Source organism: Furipterus horrens, unplaced genomic scaffold (assembly GCF_987537825.1).
Source record: "Furipterus horrens unplaced genomic scaffold, mFurHor1.1.pri manual_scaffold_7, whole genome shotgun sequence".
Lineage (NCBI taxonomy): Eukaryota > Metazoa > Chordata > Mammalia > Chiroptera > Furipteridae > Furipterus > Furipterus horrens.
The window spans coordinates 23,984,103-24,009,331 of NW_028327177.1; the positions used below are offsets into that span (position 1 = coordinate 23,984,103).

A 25,229-nucleotide genomic window follows, 5' to 3' on the forward strand; every position below is an offset into this window, starting at 1 on the left:
AAGATTTAGGCAATTTATACTGACTTTTGGCAAATCTTGTTGTTTTATTGAATCAGTTCCTTATATTATTTTGTTTATGCTACCAATTTTTATAAGTTGTGTGCATTAAAGAAATAGGTAAGGGCTTTCTAGTAGTTTGAATTCTGTCGGTAGCATTAACATTGGTGAAAAAACAGATCATGGCTTATATGGTATTAATGTGCAGTACTTAAATATCTATCATCAGATTATTGATTGATCTGCTAAATATGGCTTATACACCTACGTCACAATTTCCACCACTTTCTAACATAGGGAAAAACCATTTCTTTTCATTTTGAAGGATATAACTATAGTTGAACTAAAAATGTTTCATCACTTTCATTTTATTCTTTAGTATTTTACACACAGTGTTGACTATGTGCCAGGCACTGTATCAAGTGCTTAATTGGCATGATTTCATTTAATCATCATGACCCCCCTTCCAGGAACTGTGCATACAATGTTGAACCAACTAAACATGGGTTCTGCTTTCTTAGATACTGTACTATACATTAATCAAACAATCATACAAGTGTGATGGTTGTAAAAGTAAATTATAATAATTGCTACTTTCTACAGAGAAAATGTGATGGTTGAGAAACACCATCAAAGACAATTCAGCTTTTAGCCCTCTAGGTGTCTCTTATCCCACTCTAGAGACAATTCTTTCTTTGTCCGTTGGACTTCTGAGCTGCTCTGAAGCTAAATCAACCTAATGACTGGAGAGAGACAAAACTTTAGAGGTAAAGACACACAAAAAGAACAGAGGTAGATGGAAATAATTTATATTAAAATCAAAGTAAAATTTTAAAAAAATAACTGAAGGAATGCTATTCACATTAATTTGAAGGAATAAATGTCCTCAGTACTTTAAATGGAAGACTTTTAAAAAACATTTAATAGGTGATACTCAGTTCAGTAAGTTATATGAATGGTTCCATGTCCCCAACTTTGTGATAGGAGGTACAGAAAATCAAGGTATAGCAAAATAGGAGATAATTTTGTCCCTAATGATCTTAAGACTATTAGAGTCATTGATAAAAGGTTGAAAGAGACAATGCAATGCATTTTTTAAAATGTACCAACATGTGTGACCCGAGCAATAGACACATTGCCGACGGATTGAGCATGTTCTTGGAGGAATACTATTTTTAAAAGTAAATGATTCTCTCTTTTCTAGTAGTAATATGGAGTTCTCTTTTGACTATTAACATGATAGGAAATTTTTTCTGATTTTACTCAGATCTGTATATTTGACCTTTATATATTATTACACTATATTTTTGTAATTTCCAAAATGTTTTGTTTTCCCTACTACTATTAAAATGTTGGGCTTCATTGTGTTATTTTGAAGAATATTGAAGGAGACTGTAATTTAGTTTCCGAATATTACAGGTAGCTCTATGTAGTTACTTTTTTAAGGGAGAATCTGAAAATTTTTAATAAATTTTATCTTGGAAATTAGTTTATTCATTATGTTTAATTTTAGGAAATGGTGCTCTTGCAGAACATTCTGAAAATGTGCATATTTCAGGAGTGTCAGCTGGTAAGTCATTTTTTGTAATGTTTAAATTTCATGCATGACTTATAGTAAATATTGAAAGCCACCTGGTATCTTGCGAAGTGATATTTGGCTATAAAAATTATTACTGCTTTTTGCAGCATGTAATAAGGAGTGAAGTAACTGGAACATGGAGAAATTCTCATAAGATAAAATTGGTACTTGCATGCCCATAGATTGATTATACTTTTCCAAAAGGACTGCATAATTATTTTTCATACAAACATTGAACCAAGAGAAGTTAGCTCAAGTTGAATTAGTATTTTCTTTACATACAAAGTTATATGAAATGAAATTTATTAAAATGTAGTTTTGAATGTAGCATGAGAGCCTTAGAAATTGAGCATTATGCTTGATTTTCAGATTAGACTACTACTGTACACTAAACTGTTGTACTTGAGTGCACCATTTACATGCTATTAAAAAGCAACCCTACAATCAATTTGTGTCCATAAAATTCAGAACCTCGTTGAAGTAAATACATTTTTTTCACTGGTCTAAGCTTTTATAATTTAGTAACTACTTAAAGGCCCATAACTATTGAAAATTTTATTCTTAGTGACTTCCACAGCTTTGTTACCATTTTTGCTACATCAACTGCGGTTACTAGGAGAACAGAATCTTTTATTTTTGCATATATTGAAATAGTTTCTTACTGTTATTTTATTATTTTCCCTTTTTTTTTTAATGTTTTGTGATTTTAAAAAATGCACTTAGTTTATTTATCAGTCTGATTTCTTCTACTTTGGTTATTTTTTCTCATATCAAGGAAAACTGAAAGTTTCTTCTTTTGTTTATGTCTGACATATTCATAAAATTAATAGACTTAACAAATACTTCAAGAGTTAGTATGCACTAGCCAAACACATCAAGCTTGGTTTTCTAATAATGAAAAATGAAGCAAATGCCTTTGTAGTCTGTGTTAATTCTCTCCCAGCTTGTTTCACCATTTTCATATGCTTTCATATGGTATATAATTATATACATCAAGTAAAAATAAGTCTATTTTAAAAATTAATTTTCTCCCTTTCTTTCTATTTCAAATAACAAATGAGAATTATGATTACTTTTGTAAGTGGTAAATGTGAAGTAAGAAGTTTGTTTACCAACATTTTAATTCATACAAGCAAATGGTAATTGTTTAATTCAGTGATTTTCAAAATTTTTGTTTTCAAAAATTTTAAGCTTTTAAAAATATTGAGGACTTTATTAGTCTGCTTGGGCTTCCATAACAAAATACCATGGATTGAGTGGCTTAAATAATAGATACTTACTTTTTCACAGTTCTGGAGGGGTGCTGGTGGGGTTGGTTGCTGGTGAGACCTCTTTTCCTGACTTGTAGGTGGCCACCTTCTCACTGTGTCCTCACAAGACCTGTGTGTGCACCTAGAGAGAGGTCTTTGGTGTCTTTCCTCCTCTTGTGAGGACTTCTGTCCTATAGGATTAGGGCCCATCCTACTCCTAGGACCCCGTTTAACCTGAGTTACCTCCTTAAAGGCCTATCTTTCAAATATAGTCACATGAAGTTTTAGGGCTTCAACAAATTAATTTGGAGGCAGACACAATTCAGTCTCTAACAAGGTCTTCAAAGAGTTTTTGTTTATGTAAGTTGTATTTACTGTATTAGAAATTGAAACAAATTGTTTAAAAATTATTTGCAAATAACAATAATGATTCTATTTTATGTTTATATCAATAACAATTTTATAAAAATGTATTTTTCAAAACATAAACATCAGTAGGAAGAATAGAATTGTTTTATATAATTTTGCAACGTTTTAAAATTTATCTTAAAAGAAGATAGCTGAATTCTCACCTCTGTTTTCTGCATTATCTTTTGTAACATGTTGCTTTTTTTTTTGACATATATACAAACAGTCCAACTTCACACTGATATGTAATTAGAAAAGAAAGGAGTATTTTAATAGCCTTTTCAAATAATTGTGAATGTTCTTTGATACTATACCAAAACTCATCAAGTGATAATTTCTTAGATGCAAGTGAAATCTGAAACCATATCAATCAACCTTTTTTTTTCTGTTACATAAAAATCCAGTGGACTTTCTTGCCCTTTTAAGTGGATTTTTTTTTTTTTTTTTACTACACATCATTTTGTAAGATGCATTAGTTATTTGCAAAATAGTGGTTTGCTGAATTATGGAAGTTTTTATGGAGAATGAGAAATTAAAGAAATTTGGACAAATCTAGTCTCTACTTAAATTCTGAATTTTGCTTCAACTCATCAAGATTAGATTCTACTTATTTTTTCTGTTTGCTTGAAATTAGACTACTAGGCTTTTATTGAGCATTGGAATTACCATTAAATAAATTCCTATTTGAAAAAAATTTTAGGAACTTAAAACGTCAGCACTTAGAATGTGTAAAATCTGTTATATATTTTAATCTTCCTGTTTTCTTTAATCTTCTTTATTTTATACTCCTGTATTTCAGATATATATTTAGAAATATGTATTAGTTTGCTAGGGCTGCCTTAACAAAGCACCATAGACCAGATGACTTAATTAAACAACATAGTTTTATTTTCTCAAAATTCTGAAAGCTAGAAGTCCAAGATCAGGGTTTTGACAGGGTTGGGTTCTTCTGAGGTCTCTCTCCTTAGCTTGTAGATGGCAGTCCTGCCTGTATCTTCACATGGTCTTCCCTCTGTATCTGTATCCTATTCTCTTCACCACTCACATTGGATTAGGGCGCACCCTTATGACCTATTGTAATTTACCTCTTTAAAGACTCTATCTCCAAGTCCAGTCACATTCTCAGGTACTGAGGTTTAGGACTTTAACATAGATTCTTATTGAGTGACACATTTCAGCCCATAACAAATTTTGTTTTAATTAAATTATTTTATGCACCAATAAAAATACCTAAGTTTAGAGGCCAGTAAAACTATTAATGGCTTCTTATTTTTCCTGAAGATAAGTCTTATAAAATCTTCTGTGGAAAGAAAAGAGTAATAATGAAATCTATTCCAATTATACCATTAAAAAAACAAATGGATGGTGTTTCAAAAGTTGCTTTTAAAAACACGTTCCTGGCAGTTTTTCTTTAGCTAATGTGGAGCTATAGAAGATGTAATGCTTGATAGAGTGTAAGTTCTGAATCCCCAGTTGAAATGAGAGCCTCTTCAGTGCTGGTCTAAATGGAGAACAACAAGCCTTTGGAAGAATCTCTAAATGTAGGACTTGCTCTCTTTCGAGACCAGCAACCAACAGAAGTAGCGAGGTGGCTCACTGTTCTGTGGGTCACTCTCTGTTCCTCGCCTGCTCTTCACTTCGTTACTCCACGTGACAGTGCCGAGCGTCATTCTTTTCATTTTGGAAATATTACTGACAATTATAGGAAGATTTTTAACTGGTCTATAATTGATATTTCCAGGTAATTTATTGTTCAAATCAGGACACTTTGAATTAATTATGCTGGCACCACAGACAAAACCAGAAGTGCCCCAGACAGTTGGGGATGTATAGTTGCCCTTCTGTAACGAATTAAATTCATTTAGCATGGATTAAGCGGCTGTTACGGACCTTGTGCCAAGAATGGTGGGAGTAACCAGTGAGTAAAATATTCTTGACTCAAGGAATTTACCACTTACTGGAGGAAATACACAGGTACAAAAATGCACCTGTGTCTCAGTGTAGTAAATCCGATGGTGAGATATGAACCTAGTTAGATAATGAATTTATAAAAGGCTTAATTACAATGTCTGATGCGTAATGACATTAATATTTCTTATTTTTTATTATAAATAGTATTGTGTTTTATTTAAGTTTTTTTTTGTTTTTTTTTTTAGGAAGAGGGGAGGGGAGGGAGAAAGAGAAGGAGAGAAACATCCATGTGAGAAACACCGATCACTTGTCTCTCGCACATGTCACAGCCAAGTATAAACCGCAACCCAGGCACATGCCCTGACTGGGAATCAAACCGGCAACATTATGCTTTGCAGTACAATGCCCTGCCAACTGAGCCACACTAGCCAGGGCAAATAGTACTAAGTCTTAATTTAGTTTATGCATAGGAATTTTTATGGAATTACTAATTTTTGATTGATAATATGTTTTTGGTTCTGATTGTTGGGATAATTTGTTTCTGTTTCTAATATTCTACAATATTCATCTTCATCTTCCTCCTTAAATCTTTGCCAAGAGAGATGTGTTTGTCCTTTTTCCAGTGCTTATGCTACAGGTATTGGCATAAGAAAATTAAATTATCAAAAAGTATCATCTGGTAATAATATAATGAAAGAGTTATTGAAGAAAATCTTATTTTTTTGTACTTTTTAAATTTGGACCTTGTCATGGTTCAGAATTTTTAATCTTCTTTCATATATGAAAAACAGAACAAAGAAGACAAATGGTAGTTTTATAAGTGTAATATTGTGTGAAATTATGATGAAATTATACCACAAAAATATCCAAGTTATTTAATTGTACCTATCAGAGAATAAGAAAGCTATTTTAATGTTCTTTTTTAAAAATATCTGAATTAAAGGTCTTATGGTTTATTTGTTTTCTAATATCTAAATTTTTAAATAGCTCAATTACTGCTCATTTGAAACATTTTTAGGTCAGGTTGATTTATAACATGACTTTTACACACATTAAAAAATATATTTGATTTTTGAAATCCTACTCTACACTGAATATTACTCTGATCTATGGTATTATTTGAATCAAAATAATTCTAGAAATAATTTAATTATGTCGTATACTCTTAATTACTTTCAAATCAAGGTTTTTGTTTTCACAAACTGTTTATTATAGAGGTTTCAGCAAACATTTAGAAAAACTGGAAAACAGCATAAAGATTAAGAAAATCACTTTCATTTCTTCTTTTTCTGTGAATACCTTAGAAATAATAGTATATGCATTTGAATTTTAACTAATTTTATTCCCTGCTCTTTCTATTTAACATAGAATACTTTTCATAACCATTATTTTAATACCTGTATAAAGTTTTACTCCAGTGTCTGTATTGTAATATTCTTAAGCATATCAATGGATTATTTCCTTTGATGAGTTCGCCCTAGTCTGGATCATGTTGCTAGGGACATATTAATATACATCTAGCCCTTTATTATTTCTGAGACTATTTCTTTAGCATAGATTTCTAGAAGTTGAATTACACTATCAAAGGTTATAAATAATTTAATGACTTTAGAAACCTTTTGACAGATTGTTTTCAAAAGGGATTACACCAATTTGCACAGCTATCTGCAATGTAAGGGAACATTTACATGGGGTATGATCATGTTTTTCTTGTTTTAACTTTTTTCTTACCACGTTTCTATTAGGGTCTCAAATTTATTTTCCTCAGCCTGTTCAGAAATGTGACTCTTTGATTCATGGCCTGGAGTCGTCATTGCAAAGAAGAAGAGAAGGAGATGGGCTTTCCCTTACAGTTAGGCCGAAACTACCCTGAAACTTAAAAACGATTTTTCTGGTTGCTCATAGAAACAGATGTTGGGACTTGCTGATTTCTCAAGTATAAAGTTTTTACATAGGAGGAGTAACATATTATTCTTAGTCCACAAATGATACAGCTTCTAAATGTTTGTATCTTAAAACATCTCTAGTTGAAAGCTCTGTTTGAGGTTAGAAAGCTTGATCCTTTTTTTCCTTTTTTTTTAAATCCTCACCTGATGATGTTTATTGATTTTAGAGAGAAAGACAGCAGTGGAGAGAGACAGACAGACAGACAGACAGACAGACAATTGATGTAAGAGAGAAACATCAATCAGTTGCCTCCTGTATGCGCCCTGACCTGGAATCAAACCAGAATGTTTTGGTGTACGTATAGGACAACTCTCCAACCAACTGAGCCAGGCATTTGACTTGGAATCTTTGCCAGGCAAAGCTGACATGTCTGAGAGCTGAGAAAGAGAATATCTACTTTAAGATTTTCTCTCTTAAGCCTTGTTCATGTTAACTGATTAGGAGAGTATAAAATAGACTTCAAGTAGTTTTTAAGTATTGTTCTTTCTTTATTCCTTCAGGATTTTTATTCAACATAATTATCACTTTCTTGCTTTGTGTATTTTCATTTTATGGTTCCTATTCTAGTACTCCAATGGCCTAGGACATTGCTGATCCTATCCTCTTTAAAACTAATAATTTCAGCGTTACCTTTTTTAATTAGGATATATTATTTTATAAATTGCAAAGAATTTGCTCACAAATTAGTTAGCAACATTTTATAATAGTATAGACCACTATAGTAAAATGGCCTTTGTATTTAACTACAGTTTTAGGCTTAGGTTTTATAACATGGTATAGTATTTTAAAGTTTCCTTGGAAGAACATCAAGTCTGATAACACTTTTATTATCTTAGAATTTTCAAATCTTTCAACTAAAGAATCTGAAAGGAAATAAAGTTTAAACTATAGTTACTTGATAGCGTTTCATACTTATTTTTTTCATATAGTATAGTTACATGAACAAAACAGCAGGTTTAAGTGTTCCTTTTTACTTAACCTATGTGATTTTAATGTTATTATCAGTTAATCAAGTACCCGTACCTCTTCCTAACTTACTAAAAAGAATTTTACCAGTTCTTTTGACCAACATTGTAGTGTCTTTTGTCCATATTTCAAACGCAGAGGGGAAGAAAGCTTATTGTATTTAAGGTGATAATGAACCCATTATGGATTTTAGGATCTCAGAATATAAAACTAGAATATAGTGGAGCCCAAGAAACTATTCTTCAAATGAAGAAAGTGAATAGAGAATATAAGACAGTACATTTTTTAAAGATCACACACATTAGTTTAGGATATTTTTAAAGGCATTGTCTGCCTTCAGAAAGTTTATTTATGAGACACTTAAGCTTTTGAATTAGAGTACCCCTTATAAGTTTCAGAAAGAAAAGTAATGGTTGCATTATAATTTTTATATAGTATACTTTTATATGTAATATTATAAATGATATTATTTATAATATTTTCTTATACAATAATATGTTTTATGTGGAGTATATATATTACATAATCATAACATTTTATGTATTATCAAATGTGTATTGAACAGTTATATATCTATAGCAAGATTATTATGTATTATAATTTTATATTACATTATTATAATAAACAGTAAATAAACTCAGCATTAGAATAGTAAATGTGAGTACTGGGACCATAGACAGCACAGATCATAATGTGACAGAAATGTGCAATGCTTAGCTGACAGAAGTGAAGATGATCCACTAGAGCCAGATCCAGCAAAGGTATAAAAACAAGTTGCATTTAAACATCTAACATTTTATATTCCACTCTGTAATGTTGAGAATAACCCTTTCTCACTTTGAGTACGCTAGCATATTAATTACTGGTAACTTTGTTAAGGTATGATTTGAATTGGATGTACTGTGCAACTGTTGTGCAAAAGCCAGTCGCTTAGCAGGGCAGCAAACCTGACTTTGGATTTCAGTTGCCTACTAGCCCAACAGGAGTTAGGGGTGGTTTGATCTTAAATTTAAAGTAATAGAAATACAGTCTTCAGAACAAAGTAGATAAGAGTTTTTCTTTACTCCTCCCTTAAACACATTCTCTGAATATTATGTTTATTTCTGGGTATTACCCTTGACAGAAGACATTAAGATTGGAACACTTTCAGAAGAAGATGTGAATATACTAAAAGTTATGTCAAAGCTGATTAGAGGTGGCTTAGAAAATTGTGCTCATTTGCTGTTTTCTGCCTTCCCTCTTCGATGTTTCCGGTAAGAATCACAGTAAACTTTGAAAATTAATAATTTTTACCCTTCAGGAAATAGAAATAGTAGCTTGCTTAGCATTTTAGTCTCTTGTAGTGCTTAGTCTTTTGTAGTGCTTAAAATTGGAAAATGTAGGTACCATATCAATAGTTTTTATGCCCTTTCAGGAAAAAAAATTGCCTTTTTATGCCTTTAAAAAGAGGTATAAAAAGTTGAATCATTTGTATTCTTCTTATCTTATGCTTTGCTAGCAAAATTCAAAATTATTCTTACTCCTTAGAAATTTTAGGGTAAAGCTGGTTAGGTAGTTCCATTAAGAATACTGTGTTCTCTTATTCATATTATGCTGTGACCCTATTGGAACTAGGAATACTTTGTTTTCTTTCTATTTTTCCTTCTATGTCTTACCACATTTTTGTCCCTTTTGACTTTTAAAAAATATTTTACTGCTATATAGCCCTGTCTGTCTGATCTTAACGATCTTTCAGAACTCTACCACCTTTCATTAGTCACTCAGCCTTCTCTGCTTTTCCCCTTCTCTCTCCCTTTCCTTTGAAACATCTCCCTCAGCCTTTGCTGCACCCCCTTATTACCACTGCCCTACCCCAATGCCCTAATGATCTTACCTATAATAAATGTATATATGTACATTTTTAATTAAAGGTAGGTTCTAGAATGATGTTTATAAAGTTGTTTGTTTGTGTTTTTAATTTCGTGGAGACTAAGAAGCATTTTGGTCCTGCCTATGATTCCTACATAAATTTGTAACAATAAGAATCAGTCTTGAGAAGCTTTAAATCTAAGTATACCCTCTTTCTCTATGTTATTATAGATTCCGTGTCTTTTCTCTTCATGTTAATATAGGAACAATAGATCTTTTTTCCAAAATAACCACTTTTTCTTGAATTTCAATTGACGCAGCTCCGCCCCACCCCAGGTAATTATTCCAGATGTCGTAGGGAGCTCCCAAGTAGGCAGTTGTGTGCCCTGCTGGTTAAGAATGCAGTTTCTAAAGCCTGTTGCCTGCATTCTGATCCCAGTTGTGACACTCACTACTTTTTTGTGACCATAGGATAATTACTTAATTTTTTGATGCCTCCATTTTTCCTCATTTTATTAAATAGGGGTAACAATAGTAAGAATTATATGATGAAAGACATGAGAAAAGGAAGTGCCTGACAGTAACATTAGAAGCTGTAGGATCCACAACCCTGACCGTACATGCTTCACTTTTAAGTTATAAGCCTTGAACCTATGAACCGTAAGCGTCTGACCTACAGCAGAAAAATCATCTTTAATACTGTACACCATTCTTAGCCTTTAAGTGTTCACACTACTACCCTTCCCCTAAATTAACAATGAGAAAATAGGTATCTGGTTTTTATACTACTTATCTAACTACATATTCTAGTTTTTCAGTGTCAAAGTGTTTTTTATTGCTTGCATAGGCACAGTACAGGCATGAGCAAAAATAGGTTTATAGTTGAGTACACAAAACAGTTTATTCTTGTATTATTAATTATTGGTTTTTGTTTTTGTATTATGTAAACCTACTTTTGCCCATCCCATATTTCAGTATTCTGCAGGATTCACTTATTAACCTTCAGAATCAGTCTTGTTCTCATCTGTATAGCTATTCGACAGTTATCATTTACTTACAGATTTTTATTTTGGAGCCATTTTTTAGGTACCTTTCTTCCATCGGAATCTAACCTTTCTTTCCAGTATTTTCAACATTTGGCATTGTTTTCCTATTTATCAGTCATAATGGAGTAAATATTTATAAAACACTCTATACTCTGAAAAATAAGATTGCCAAATGATAGTGACCACCATTGACTGTAAATGCTGTTCTCTGCCTATGAACAGGGTGAGTTTTGTTCCATAGTGAAACTTTCGTAAAATAAAATGTTACAGATAAATGAGCTTCTGCATTTGCTTTTTAACTGATCCCCTTACCTCAACAGTTTCTCTTCCCATGGGTTATAGCACTGCAAAGTAATCTTTACAAATATTTGGATCATATTACTCCTTTTTGTAGTAGCCTCCCCTGGCTTGACTAATGTCTGTGGTATTTTGTCATTAAGTGCTCTTTACTCTGGCTCTGCCTATTATATTCTATGGAAGAAATCCTGGGTTAATAGTCAAATGAACGCTCCCTGTTCTGTACTTACATGATACAGGGTGTTTTTTGTGGTTGGGCCTGTGTTTCTGTTTAATAATACTACATGCATATATGATACATTGCTTAAAATTACTTTATACACTCTATATTTAGGACTGTTTTGTCTTATATGCTGTAACTGTTTATATGTTTCTTGGATTCAGTAAATAACCACATATCATTATTACGGAACTAGTTTCCATGAGAGCTTCAGTTCTCTTCATGATCTTTTGTGCTTTTCATATGTATCTTATGTACTTAGGTGGTCAGTAAGCAGAGCTAATTTTCACTTACATTTCACTTTTGTGATGTATTAAAACCAAAGGCACAAAGATGTCATGTGACTTTTAGTCTCAATTACTTTTAGTCATGAAGTTCAATGCTTGTCCGTTTTGAAAATAACCCAGTTCTGCATCTGTAGAACAGGAACTTGTACTTTTTCTTTTACAAGAAATTCAGCTCTAATCTTTTTTTTCCCCTCTCCCTGTGTTTTTAGGCTTTAAAACCTAAATTTAAGGAAAGTTTATTTGACATTGTTTTGAAATCATCCTCTCTTCTATATGTTCTCTAAAATAGAGGTTTGAACACTTTCTATTTTTAAGGATAGCTTTACAGATAATAGACATGGCTTATTAATCTAGTTTTAAAATTACAGTTTTTTGCTTTATTGTGGGATTATTGAAATAGTATCAGGATAAATATGGAGGAGTCTTGAGTATTTCTCAATCAATTTTGCCCTGTTCTCTAAACTATGCAGTGAAATCTTTGTATTTTAAACCCTGCAACTGACATCAAAATTTTATTAAGAACTTCAGGGAAGCCATACCTAATTTGTTCGGTTAATTCGCCCTTCCTTAATTGACAACATACATGATAAACTAAAAAACTCTATGTGTTTAGTTTAGTGTTTTGGTGTAGCTGAACCACTAACATTTTAATAATCCCATTTTCTTTTCTTTTTTTATTTCAGATGTTCTGTATACTAGATTTGCTAGGAATTAAAGAGGCTTTGGGGGGACTGTTCAGATAACCTCATCACTACATACTCCCATGAGGAAGGTGCTGTCCCAGTAGAAGATTGCCAATGTCTTTTGAATGAACAGTTAGAACCCCTTTAATTTAGGGGTTTCTCTTTTTAGTCTTATGGGAAATTTATGAAAAGGAGAGATATGTCTCATCATCATCCAAATTAATTAAATGTTTGTTTATATCTAAAGATATGACCAAAGTAAATTAGATATGTTTTTTTGTAGATGTTTGTGTTTCAGAAACAAAAAGTTAATACTGCTTATTAAGAGATATATTAAGAAATCTAAATAAAGACAAAAGTATAATCAGTTCTGCCATAATGCCATGTATGCGTTCCTGAAAATCTCACATTCTGCAAAATGAAACACTGAACTAATAGGGTTTATGAGAAAATTAGTGTTGGTACAGATCACTTAGAAATGTGAAGCCTTGTAAGTATAGACCAAATACTAGCACAGTCCATTAGCCCCTGACCATACACCTGTATCACGCCATGCTTTGCAGCCATAAACTTGGGTTTTCATACTTCCTCCCTGAAAACATTTGCTTCTAATGGAAACCAACTTAATCAAAACTAAAAATATAACTCAGATATTTTTCTTCAATTAACATGTTTTTGTTAGTTTTATTTTTATAGTGAAGAAATGTTTTTACATCTCCATCTGTAACTGCAGCCTCCCAAGACAGCTTAATATAGAGAAAAATCAAGCAGTTCTTTAGCCAGTAATCTAACCCCGTCTAGCAATTAAGGCAGAAGGTCTTTCTATAGGGTTTTTATATTCTTTCTTAAACTGTAAGAACTCTTGCCTCTGGCTGCTTCAAATCATTAATATGCTTGGAATAAAATCTTTCACAGCTTTGCATTATACTGAAAAGATTCCTCTCTTTGTCAATTACATATAAACTAATTCTCATTGAAGAACGAACCAGAATGTCTCATAGCTGAAGTAATTATGTAAGCAATAAGAGAAGGTATGGGTAGAATAAATATAAGTAAAAGAAAGTCAGGTTTGTTCTATCCTAAATTGGGAGTATAGTCAAAATCTGAAAAAGATGAGGTTCAAACTAGCAGAATCACATAAACATTTTGATTTTAAAACAAAAAGATTCATTTTCTAAAGCAAGGTTTTATATGTGTCTCACCCCCATCCTTACCCTGGCTTCTATTCATGTCAGATAATCAGTTAATCATGGAATAATTTCTCATTCCTTCCAGGGCATAGTGGTGCCCAGTTACATATTAAATGAACAATCACTGCCTTCTTTTCCCACACAGCCTTAGTAGCCATCTCAATACAGCGTACCTGGTATTCCTGCCAAACTACCAATCTGATTTGGCATATCACATGATGTTATTTATTGGTAGTTTACTGTAATTCAAGCAGTGTGCTAAGTCCTTTACCAAAATAATCGTATTTAATCCTTGTAACACTCTGTGAGGTAGGTGGTGTTTGAAACCCCCTTTACAAGCGAGGCAATGAAGGCTTAAGTGTTATCAAAATAATTGCAAAAATAAGTCTTCAACAATCTTTTCTATAAAAAGATATAATGTAAAATTAATAACATTAAATATAATAAACTCAGAAAAAAATGAAATTACAGTTGATGGTAGGTGCTCGAGCTGAAGTTGAGTTGGGAATGGGAAATTATAAGAAACTGAAATAACACAAAAATAGAGGACTCAAGAGGAAGCCACTTGGAAGATCTAACACAGGCCTTGGTTCCCTCAGAGCTGGTGAAGGCAGACACAATTTCTGACTTTGAAATTTCTAGTTTTAGTCATTGTGGGGCCTGGCTTTATTTTATTTCCTGTGCTTGAAAATCTTTGAGATTGCCTGTGGTATTCTGAAAGTAGATGTCCTTTTTATTTGAATTAGGTGAAGTGACTGTTCCTTTAATTAAATGATGTCTTAAGCTGTTAAGATTCAGAAAACAGTAGGCAGGGTTTCTCCACCACCACCCCTCCCCTACCCCACCCCCGTTCTGTGATCTCCAATGAATGCCTGAAACCATGGATGGTACTAACCCCTATATATACTTTTTTTTCCTATACATATATAGCCATGATAAAGTTTAATTTATAAATTAGGCATATAAGAAGAGATTAAAACAATAATAAAATAGAACAATTTTGACAATATACTGTCATAAAATTCTGTGACTCTGGTCTCTTTCTCTCTGTCTCTCTGATAATTGATCTGGTAACAGATAGGGCTACTGAATGACAAGAGGGTGGTGTAAACAGAGTAGATACATTGGACAAGGGATGATTCACATCCCTGGGGGCATGACGAAGAGTGGCATGAGATTTCATCACACTACTCAGAATGGCCCATTACTTAAAACTTATAAGTTGTTTATTTCTAGACTTTCCCATTTAATAATTTTAGACCCTGGTTGACCAAGGATAGCTGAAATCATGGAAATAAAACCTCAGATAGAAGGGAACCACTATATAGAATAAAGAGAAGGATTAGGGAAACACCCAATGCTGATCCTGTTGAATTGAGGTTAGAATGTCCAGTGGGAGTGAATGAGATTTTTTATAGAGAATGAGAAGAGCAGAAGTCTTGGGAATGAACCATGAACACCAAAGTATCAAAGGCTGACTGAGGAAGGCAGACCTAGTGCTAGGGAACTAACACAGTCAAGAGTGAAGAGGAGAACCAGAAGAGGTGATGTCAACAAAGTGAAGGTGGTACTGTATCAAAGAAAACGTTCACTCTCAGTTGCTCTAAAGAGATGAAGTACCATGAGGACTGAGGGTCCGATGGATTTGCAGTGAGGTCAGCAGTGGCCTTTGCCTGCTTGCAAGATATTTATGGGGTTAAGAACTGGAGTTTCAATTTCATTGGGTCAAAGAGAAAATGCAAAATGAGAAAATAAAGAAAAATATATCACTGCATTCTGATGAGCTATCAGAAATATAGTAGAAATATATCGTAGTGATTGGTGAGGGGGACAGGATTTAGGGCTGAAATAGACCTAAGAGATATTCAAATAGTAACTGTAGTTTGATACATGAGGAATCCAAAACCCAAAAAGGTTTAGTAATTTACACTCCAGCAAAGACACTAAGGCTAGTTCTTCTGATTCCAAATCTACCAGTATATAGGGGCAAACTGTTCATCCAAAAGGAAGGAAAATTCTTTATAATGGCTTCTAATGTTAATCTTACTCTTACGCATTTGAATTTATTCTTTCTTAGGTAGAGAAGGGAGTAAATTATGATTGTACTAGAAAATATCTGCATGCCCCCAGTGTATTATACATGCAAAAATGTGTGCTAAAAGCCACTGGCTGGATCTGAAACAAAATGCCAAATTCAGTCATGTTACAACTGTGCAAAATTAATATATCAAAATATATATTTATTGTCAGTTAAGGGAGAAACGTGATACTGTAGTTTTGTTTTTAAAGTACTTATTGAATTAGAAATATTAAATGCTGAACTTTTAAGATAACCATTCTTATTTATGTGAGATGAGAGTTGTATAAAAATACTCATAACAGCATTTTTGAGCATTCATACCAGAGAATAAATTCTTTAGTTTTTAGTATAAGAGCACCACCTATGGGTTTCTCAGGTATTTGGGGGAATATTTTTAAAACAAAACCTAATACAATTCTTTCTACTTTTCTTCTATAACTAGTCTATTTATTTATTTAAAAATTAGCAGTTGTCTACTTTTTTATAAATTATGTCCACCTAGTTTTCAGATGTACCTCATAGCTGTTAAATCAGCTAATAAGTATTTGAGAGCTGGTATCTCAGTACAGTATTATGATTCTAAGTTAAATATAATTGAACTCAAAATTTATTATTCTCTTTAATGTAGATGACTTTTAATGAAAATGAGCAATTTTCTACATTCTCGGGGAGGAGTGATGACTATTTTTGCCTGTTTATTTGTGTGTTCATTTGTATCTTCATGAACTTAAGGATTTCTTCAGTATACAACTCCAGAAAGCTTTGACAAGAGATAAAAAGAAAGAAAAAAAGTCTTACGATTGACTTAGGATACCTTCTCATTAAATATTGTGATGATAACTCATTAGAACAGCTATTTTCAACTAGTGTGCTGCAAGAATTTTTAAAACATGCAATACCTGTCTATTTAGTCAGAGACACCGTCCTCTTTTCCCTTAGATTGTCAAATAAAAAGACAACAGCCATCATAAGGAAGAGATGAAAAAAAAAAAAAAAAAAAAAAAAAAAAAGACAACAGCCAACACAGCAATAGCCATCTGTTATGAATGAATTAAAATTATTCCTATTTTTTTGTCAGAAAGGCAAAAAATACATTTTTGGGTGTGACACAGAATTTTAGTAATTACTTCATGTGTGCCATGCAATAAAAAAGGTTGAAAATAACTGCATTTGAGCATAGTTAAAAGCATAACTCTAGTACTTTGTTTTAATAAGCTCTTAAAATAGAATCACATTTGTTTAAAATTAGTCTTTTTTTCTAAAGGATCATCCACTAAAGTTAAAATTTTTGTAAGGGCAGTTTTACTCTTAAAGAAATTTAACAATAACAAAAAAAAATTGGAAGCTTTGACTGTGAGTTGACACTCAGATGTATGCTAGCTTCTTAATATATTGTACCCTTTTATTCTCTGCCATGAATCTCTATGTTCTAAAAGTGACTTAAAACAATATCCCTTTGGCAATGTACCCTAACTCCAGAATAAACCCATTTTAGGCATAAATACTTCTTTTGCAGTAAAATGTACTTTTAAAACCTTAATTGCATGTTTCCTCCCCACCACAGAATGGGTTACTCTATAGAAATAAGGATTCATTAAGTAATATTGCTTGCTTTATTTTGATCATTGCGGATAAAAAAGTTTTTCAAATGACATAGTACACTTCTTAGCATTCTAATCTAAATTGAACAGACTATAAGCTCTGTTACCAAAAAAAAAAAAAAAAAAAGTTCATTATTCCAAATAATAATTATAATCGGGATACTTGCCTTTCTACAAGTGGGGTTACCTAATTTTTAAACTAACAACAAAACTCAAAGCATGAAATTTCAGACAACATATTATATCAGGCACTTTGCTTGCAATGATTCATTTATTCACTCAACTCCTTTGGCAGGTGTGACTACCTGTGATAGAGTGAGAGCGATCTCTTACCGTTGGGAAGACAGGTGATATTGAACAGGCTCTAAGCTGTCATGGTTTCTGAGTTCAGTAAATGCCTTTTATTTTTCTGAAAACCGTCCATCACTTCTGCTGACACTTCTAATCTGTAACTTTAAAAATCAAATAATTTAATATGTCAAAATAATATCAAATAAGAGCTTCTAGGATTTTAAATTTTACTGAGGACTTAAACATTTATTATGTGTATGTATGTTTTTGTAGCCCAATAACTATTTATTAAATTGAAGGTGAATAAATTGTCAGATTATGAGTTGAATTGTGGATAGGTAAAATGTTAACCATATTACCGCTTAAGATAGGATATAATTCAGGGAAGTGTTGTTAGTAGTTTGAACTTAGTCTCTATTTTTCTATAATATTCAGACAATCTAATCACATAATGATATTTTAATCACTGACTACGAGGTCTGTCCAGAAGGTATCCAGCCATGTAATATGAAAAATAGAGCCATTTATTGAAGACGATACAAGAAACATTGTACATAGGACAATGACACCTCAGTCCCCTTCAAAGTAGGCACCTTAGGACCTCGTATAGGTCTTCCAGTCGCCATCAGCTGCCCTGTCACGTTTTCTTAAATCTTGTCAATGGTCTGAAATCTCTTTCTTTTCAAAGGTGATTTTAGTTTTGGGAAATGCCAGAAGTTGCAGGGCCCCAAATCTGGACTGTATGGGGACTGAGTCACCTGGGTGATTTGATGTTTCACAAAAATGCTCTGCCTAAGACGTGATGCATGTGTGGGTGCGTTGTGGTGATGAAGCTGGCAATCACTAGTTGCCCATGGCTTCTGCCTTCTGAATCATCCAAATAGTTTCTGTGGAGGAATGTTCAAGCTTAATGCAAAATTTGATGCAGATTTGTTGCTCTATCACTCAGTCCTTTTGAATGTGACAGCCACACAGTACACATGCTCACTCAACGGCATCTGCTGCCCCCACTGACTAGTAAAATGTTGCACAAACCATTCTCATTATATTAACAATGGCTGAACTTTTCCCAGACAGACCATGTATTTCAAGCCTTTATTTTTAAAACAATGTAGTAATTATTCATGACACTGTAATACAGTTTGGAAGTATTAAAAATAAGTTACACAACTACTTTGCAGTAATTTTGAAATAATGTTTGACTGTCTTTATTCAATCATCCACTAACTTTTTAACAATCCAGCTTTTTGCTATTATGTTTATATGTGTTTTCCCAAAATTATTTCGTTCAGAAGACTATTCATGTAATAGTCTTTCATTTAAAGTGTCCAAATAGTAAAATGGTCGGCAGCCGTCCGTCTCGAGAGACGATGGTGTAGCTTCTTAAGAGTCTATCTGCACCGCCGAGAATGGCTATGCAGTCCGACTCGGGAGTGACACGGTATCTGTCTCCTCCCGTGTTGAATCGACATCTTGCGATGACGCTGGAGTGTCCTCTCCAGTGAAGCTGAAGCTACAGAGCCTGGGCAGGGTGATATGGAGGGTCTGCTGTTGCCCATGCAGCAGACCCCCCCTCTCTTCGCAGCTGATGGGTCCAAGGGAAAGACGGAGTCAATACAGCTTGGCTTCAGGTGCACCGCAGGAGTTGCCGGTGTTGACTACAACGTCAAACCGCCTTAGGGACTCCGGCTCCGGATTCTGTCGGGGTTTACTCCCTTAGCCTTTCCCCTGAAGAGCTATGCCGCAAGGCAGTGGAGGTTTTTTGGAGTCAGAGTTTTCCTTCTCTGGTGTGCCCTGACTGGAAGATCGAACCAGCGACACTTAGCTCGCAGGCCGACGCTCAATCCACTGAGCCAAATGGTACTCCTAAGGATATAAACACAGTAGTTCAGTAAATACTGAACTTTAGGTAGCTTATAATAAATGTAAAAGGTGAGTTTTGAAAAAAGATGAATGGATGGAGCAATTGGTTGATCTCCATAGCGAAAACTAGAAATTCTGACTTAAACTGTTATTCAAAGATCCAATTTGAAAACCTCCATGCCTTCCCAAAATGTGTACTTAAGTAGGACATGATAGTTTTAACTAAAAGGAAGGAAAATAAAATATCTTGTTTGAATAATAGAAGCTTTTTAATGTTGATAATACCGTATTTTATTGTATATGATTTGATGTCTAAAGTGCTGGGTTTTGGGGAGGTTTTTGTGTTTTTTTTTTTTTTTAAATAAACACTGATTTACTTAATGCTGTGTTTTAAAGTATAATAATTAGCTAAGATTGCTTTGGCTATCTTCCAGCCTGTGGAGAGACTCCAGAACAAATTCGAGCACCAAGTGGTATAATCACAAGCCCAGGCTGGCCTTCTGAGTATCCTGCCAAGATCAACTGTAGCTGGCTCATCAGGGCAAACCCAGGGGAAATTATTACTATAAGGTAATTCTGGCTTCTTTCTGTGTTATTACATACTATTTTATTACAAAATAATTCACTTTCCAAGTATCATCATTCAGCATATAAAAAGATGATTTTCAGAAAATGTAATAAATTATAGTTATCAGTATCATCTTGTGGGTAAGAACAGCAGCACATTCTTTCTGTCCTATTAGGACATGTGTTTTAAATATTTCCTACTGGTGTTAATGGATTGGCACTGCGTCATTCATATTTTTCTAGGCCACTTTTTAACAAAAGGTACACATTTGCAAAATAGCTTATTAGGTTCAAGAGTGTAATCTTTGGCCATGGGAGGTCCAGCCCATAATGTTAGTCTCATTAGTAGAGTCCTTGGCCTTAATGAGTTAAAACAGTAATAGGGTATATCTGTGTACATATATGTGTATGCACGAAACTTGACTCAAGCTGATAGCGGATAAACACTGTGTCTGGAAAAACCTCCATTTTCATAACTTTGAAACAAAAGAACATTTGTTAAGAATACAAAGTTGAAGATATTTCTAGTGAGAATAGCCATTAGTTTAAGATTCTAAGAATAAAATGATATAAATAAGAAAGATTAAGATTTATTTTAAAAACATTTAAAATCGCAGAGAAAAACTGAGGATAAGATATTAAGGAGAGAACATTTAGCAGAACTAGACAGTGCTTGCTTATGGAAATCATATCAAGGCTCTCAGAAAAAGAAATTTTTTTTTGCCTGAAAAGGAAAAAAAAATCAGGGTGGCTAAACAAGGAACTGTAGTTGGAGCTGAAACACAAATAAGAATGCCATTTCTCTCACAGAGAGAGCGTTCTCCATCAACACAAAGGCATCTTCGGCATTCTTTCATTAATAACATTTTTATAGGTAAGAATCATAGAATTTTAGAATTAGATTGAGATTGTAAATTTAGCCTACTTTTGTATCTTTTTCCATCTTTTTTATATCCATTCATTAATGAGAGAACCATTCTCCCGAGAAACACATCTATGGTCTATCCCCTTTTTTCTGTGGAAGCCGTAAGACCTGGGCCATGTGGTTTGCTTTCCCATGGTCCTCTCAGCCCCAGCCACATCTTCTGGAACATTGGAGATGAGCTTGTAGAGGCTGATCTGCTCCTGTGAGGAATGTGATTCTCTCGCATAATCGATTGGTAGGCTGTGCCTTTGAGGTTATCCTTCTGCAAACATACCAGTGTTGGAATCTGAGCAATATGCCTATTTTTCTATTGCAATATGAGTAAGTATAAATGTGTATACAAACTAGCATTTTTACCTTAGGGATTCCAAATGTTGGATCTGTTTTCAACATAAAACTAGAATTTGGGAGATATTTATCTTTTAACCTAAAAGTCCAGCCTCAAAATTAAATTTGCATCTTACTAGCTCAATTATGTAAAACTTGGACATTCTTGCCAGCGCAGAGGAGGCTCTGGGATACTGCCGTCTGGTTCTGACCATGTGTTGGATCCTTGAGATTTCACAAGTAAGCTACACGAAAAACCAAGCACAGTACTGAAATGCAGAATAAAATGGAGGGAAACTCCACTTCTAAAGGAAGATTTCCTAGATTTTGGAAGAAGTTCATGAATTTGGATTCACACAGCCTAATGAGAGCCTAAAATTAAGAGTTCACTAAGGACAAATCTAAACAAACTCACTAACAAACTGTAAAACCAAAACCTCCACAAACTCAGAGTAATGAGACAGTAATTGAATTACATGATAGAATAAAAATAGTACAAGAACCTTAACCTTTCCCCAAGAAGACATAACAATTAATTCAAGGTAAATCCTGGGTATGAATGAAAAGCTAATACTCTTAAGATATTACAAGAAGCCATTGTTGAATACCTGTGGGATCTTGAGGTAGGAAAAGGTATCTTAGAACCCTAAAAGCACTAAACATAAAGGAAAAGATAATAAATTAGGCTTGATTAAAACCGAAGTTAAAAACTTACACTCATTAACAGATACCATTAAGAAAATGAAAAGGCAATCCATATAGGCTGGAAGAAAATATTAGCAATACACATATCTACCAAAGGACTTGACTCTAGAACATAAAAAGGAATTTTTATAAATCAAGAAGAAAACCCAATTTTATTAAATGGGCAAAAGACTTGAACGCTTTGCAGGAGAATAAGAATGGCCAATAAGCACATATAACGATGTTCAACATTTAGTCTTCAGGGAAGTGCCTATAAAACTACAGTGAGAGATGCCATTTTATTGCCCACTAATGACTGTTAAAGAGAGAGAAAGAGAGATAGTGTGTGTGTACATATATTTTTCTATAACAGACATAACCTAAATAGGTACATGTTTTTGCTTTATAAAGAGCTCTTTTAAAAATAAAAATTAATGGATGAGGGATATAAGAAGGCAATTCACAGAAAAGAAATGGCTGATGAAATAGGAAAAAAGTGTTTCAAGCTCTGTAAATGAGGAAGTGCAAAATGGAACGAAGATAATCTTTTGTCCATTTAATTGGCAGCAAATTTTTTTTTTTTAAAGAATATATCATTTTGCCAGAGTTGTGGGCTATAAGGTACTTTCCGACATGGAATTGTGAGTTGATCTAAACATTTCCCTGAGAGTCTGTAACATTTATAGTAGAATTGTGTCTTTTGACCTAGCAGTCCTACGCCTAGAAAATATGTCCTAGAGAAATACTTGCTCATGTGTGTAGAGAGAGGTGCACATTTAAGGATTCTTTAAATTGTTGTTCATAATAGTGAAAGGTGAAAACAATGAGTGTCTATCAGCCTTTACAGTTAGTTATTCAGAATATTTAGAGAGGAAATATTCTGATATTATAATCCTTGGATAATAAATTTTAGTATCACCTAGTTTAAGGCAGAAGCAAGGAGGTAAAGTCAGATCTTCACTTTTTTGTGAGACATGTTATTGGAAAATAATTGGTTCCTCTTTTTTCATAACAATGGCTACTTGTGTGTGTGCTCTTATTTACTTGACTTTTTGCTCTTGTGGCCATATTTTGTGAACTATAGGATAATGTTTAACTGTATAGTAACTTATATAAAAAAAGGTATGTTCAAACTCTGGGACTTTTCACTAAAAATTTTTTTGTTTGTCTACTTTTAATTATTTTTACTCTGCTCAGATTTGTGCCGCTTGCTTTCCTGAAAATGTAAAGCTATAAACTTTTCACTAAGCAAGCAGATGAACCAGTCTGATCTAAGGGACTGCTGGCTTTCTCAGCGTGTACTTAAGTTCATTCAATTCTAGAGTGGTGTTTTGGGTTCAAACACAGAACGATTTAGGATGTTCTGAATTAGAAGTGTCTTTCCTAAACATACAGAGAGAAGAAACGAAAAAGGTGCCAGCTATCACCTGTCTTTTAGCATTATTTTGGAATCTTACATTACTTATAAAGAGGTATTACTTTGGAATTTGGGGAAGGGAAATAAATATAGAAACAGTGGACAATATTATCTGATGATGATAGGGTTGTATGTTTGGAAATTCAGGAGAATATATGGAGGTTTATAATGAAGTCCTCAGTTACAGTGTATTATGATGGTATTTTTTGTCCAAATCATCCTTTCTCATAGCCTTTTTTACTTTTTGTTTGTAGCTTTCAGGATTTTGATATTCAGGGGTCCAGAAGATGCAGTTTGGACTGGTTGACGATAGAAACATACAAGAATATCGAAAGTTACCGAGCGTGTGGATCCACAATTCCACCACCATATATTTCTTCACAAGACCACATCTGGATCAGGTTCCATTCTGATGACAGTATCTCTAGAAAGGGTTTCAGACTGGCGTATTTTTCAGGTGTGTTTTTTAATAAGAGATATGCTTAACAGACTTCTGTGCTGTTAGCTGCTCAGTCACTTGGGGGCTAGTGTTCTAAACACTGCTCACTTGAGACTAAGTTCCCAAGGCAGTTGTGATGGAGAAGTTAGAAGCTAAAGGTTCAGGTGCCCTGGAGCTGGGTCTTAAAAGGTGTTTGGTGTAATCCTAATAAAATGATTAACTGTACAAACAAAGTTCAGTTTTCTTTTAAAAAATTTAAATACTCTAAGTTTAAAAGAACTTTTGCTTTCTCTGGTGTTTATCCATATCCTGAAAGTTACATCAGAGTATATTTTTTTTTGAGTTACCATTGTCTTTACAAAAAGACATACTTGGTTTCACCTTCATAGTTTGTAGTATCAGAAGTCTTTTGTCCTTTATTAATTATCCAAAAAGAGTGACTAGATCATAACAAATGTGAGTAACTCAGAGCATTAGAGCTATGTATATGTTTTGCTGAAAATAATGTCACATCTGCTGAAATTCCACAGTCTTCTTTAGCAAACATATGTTCCTTTTTTTAAAAAAAGTCTTAGTAACATTTAGGTTCTAAAGCACTTTCTCTGTCACCTGTTCATCAGTAAACAAGCTGTTAAGGGAAGATTAGCATTGGCCCGACATTGTCAATTTTGGGACTGTAGGTTTGGTTTTCTCTGTCTACCTCATTGTTTTATATTTACGATGGTACACAAGGGTAATTAGAATCTTATGAGCATTTCAATTTTTTAGTCTCCTTTCCCCTAGTGTTATGATAATTAAATTCATACCTTTACTTCAGATTCATGCAATATTTTGCAGTTATGTGAAAACAATAGATATTATAAAATGGAAGTGCTGTATTATGATTACTTGAAACATTATAAGCATTATAAAGTTGATCTTACAATCAGCAAAAATTTAAGTAAATAATGGGCTTACAAAATACGCTATGATATACTAAAAATATTGTGGTATATGTGTAAACACATAGAAAAAAAAACATGAAGAATATGGTTTTGAAAAGCTGATTTCCATGGATGTGTTTTTCTTCATTTCAACATGTCTGTCACTTTGGTGTTTATACAAGAAAAATTTTTAGGCCATATATCCTATTGACTTATGTATCTTACATCATTTTAGTGGATGTTCGTAGTAAAATAGCTTTCTATAAAAACACAGTTGGTTTCTTCTCTTTAGCTCAAACTGCAAAGATCTTTATGGAACAAATCATAAGTTTTTAATAAATTGAATTGTTGAATGATATGTGAGCCAATATTAATTTGCTGTTAGAACTCAACCTATTTTTAAAAGACTTTTGAATCCCTTTTCCTTGGGCTTAATTGACATTGACTTTAAAAATATCACTGCTATTACATATCTCCTAAGGA

At 33.3% G+C, this 25,229-nt stretch overlaps 1 protein-coding gene across 2 annotated transcripts in view; it reads left to right on the forward strand.

Moving 5' to 3' along the window:
• The window catches only part of LRP12 (LDL receptor related protein 12), a 67,210-nt gene that overhangs the window by 33,080 nt on the left and 8,901 nt on the right, over positions 1-25,229 (forward strand). Inside the window, exons 2-4 of one of the 2 annotated variants that reach the window (XM_090283460.1) lie at positions 1,511-1,567; positions 19,899-20,034; positions 23,639-23,841. In XM_090283460.1, the coding sequence (XP_090139586.1) occupies positions 1,511-1,567; positions 19,899-20,034; positions 23,639-23,841 (396 nt within the window). The remainder of the gene's footprint in view (positions 1-1,510; positions 1,568-19,898; positions 20,035-23,638; positions 23,842-25,229) is intronic. The other variant, XM_090283458.1, reaches the window with a different exon arrangement.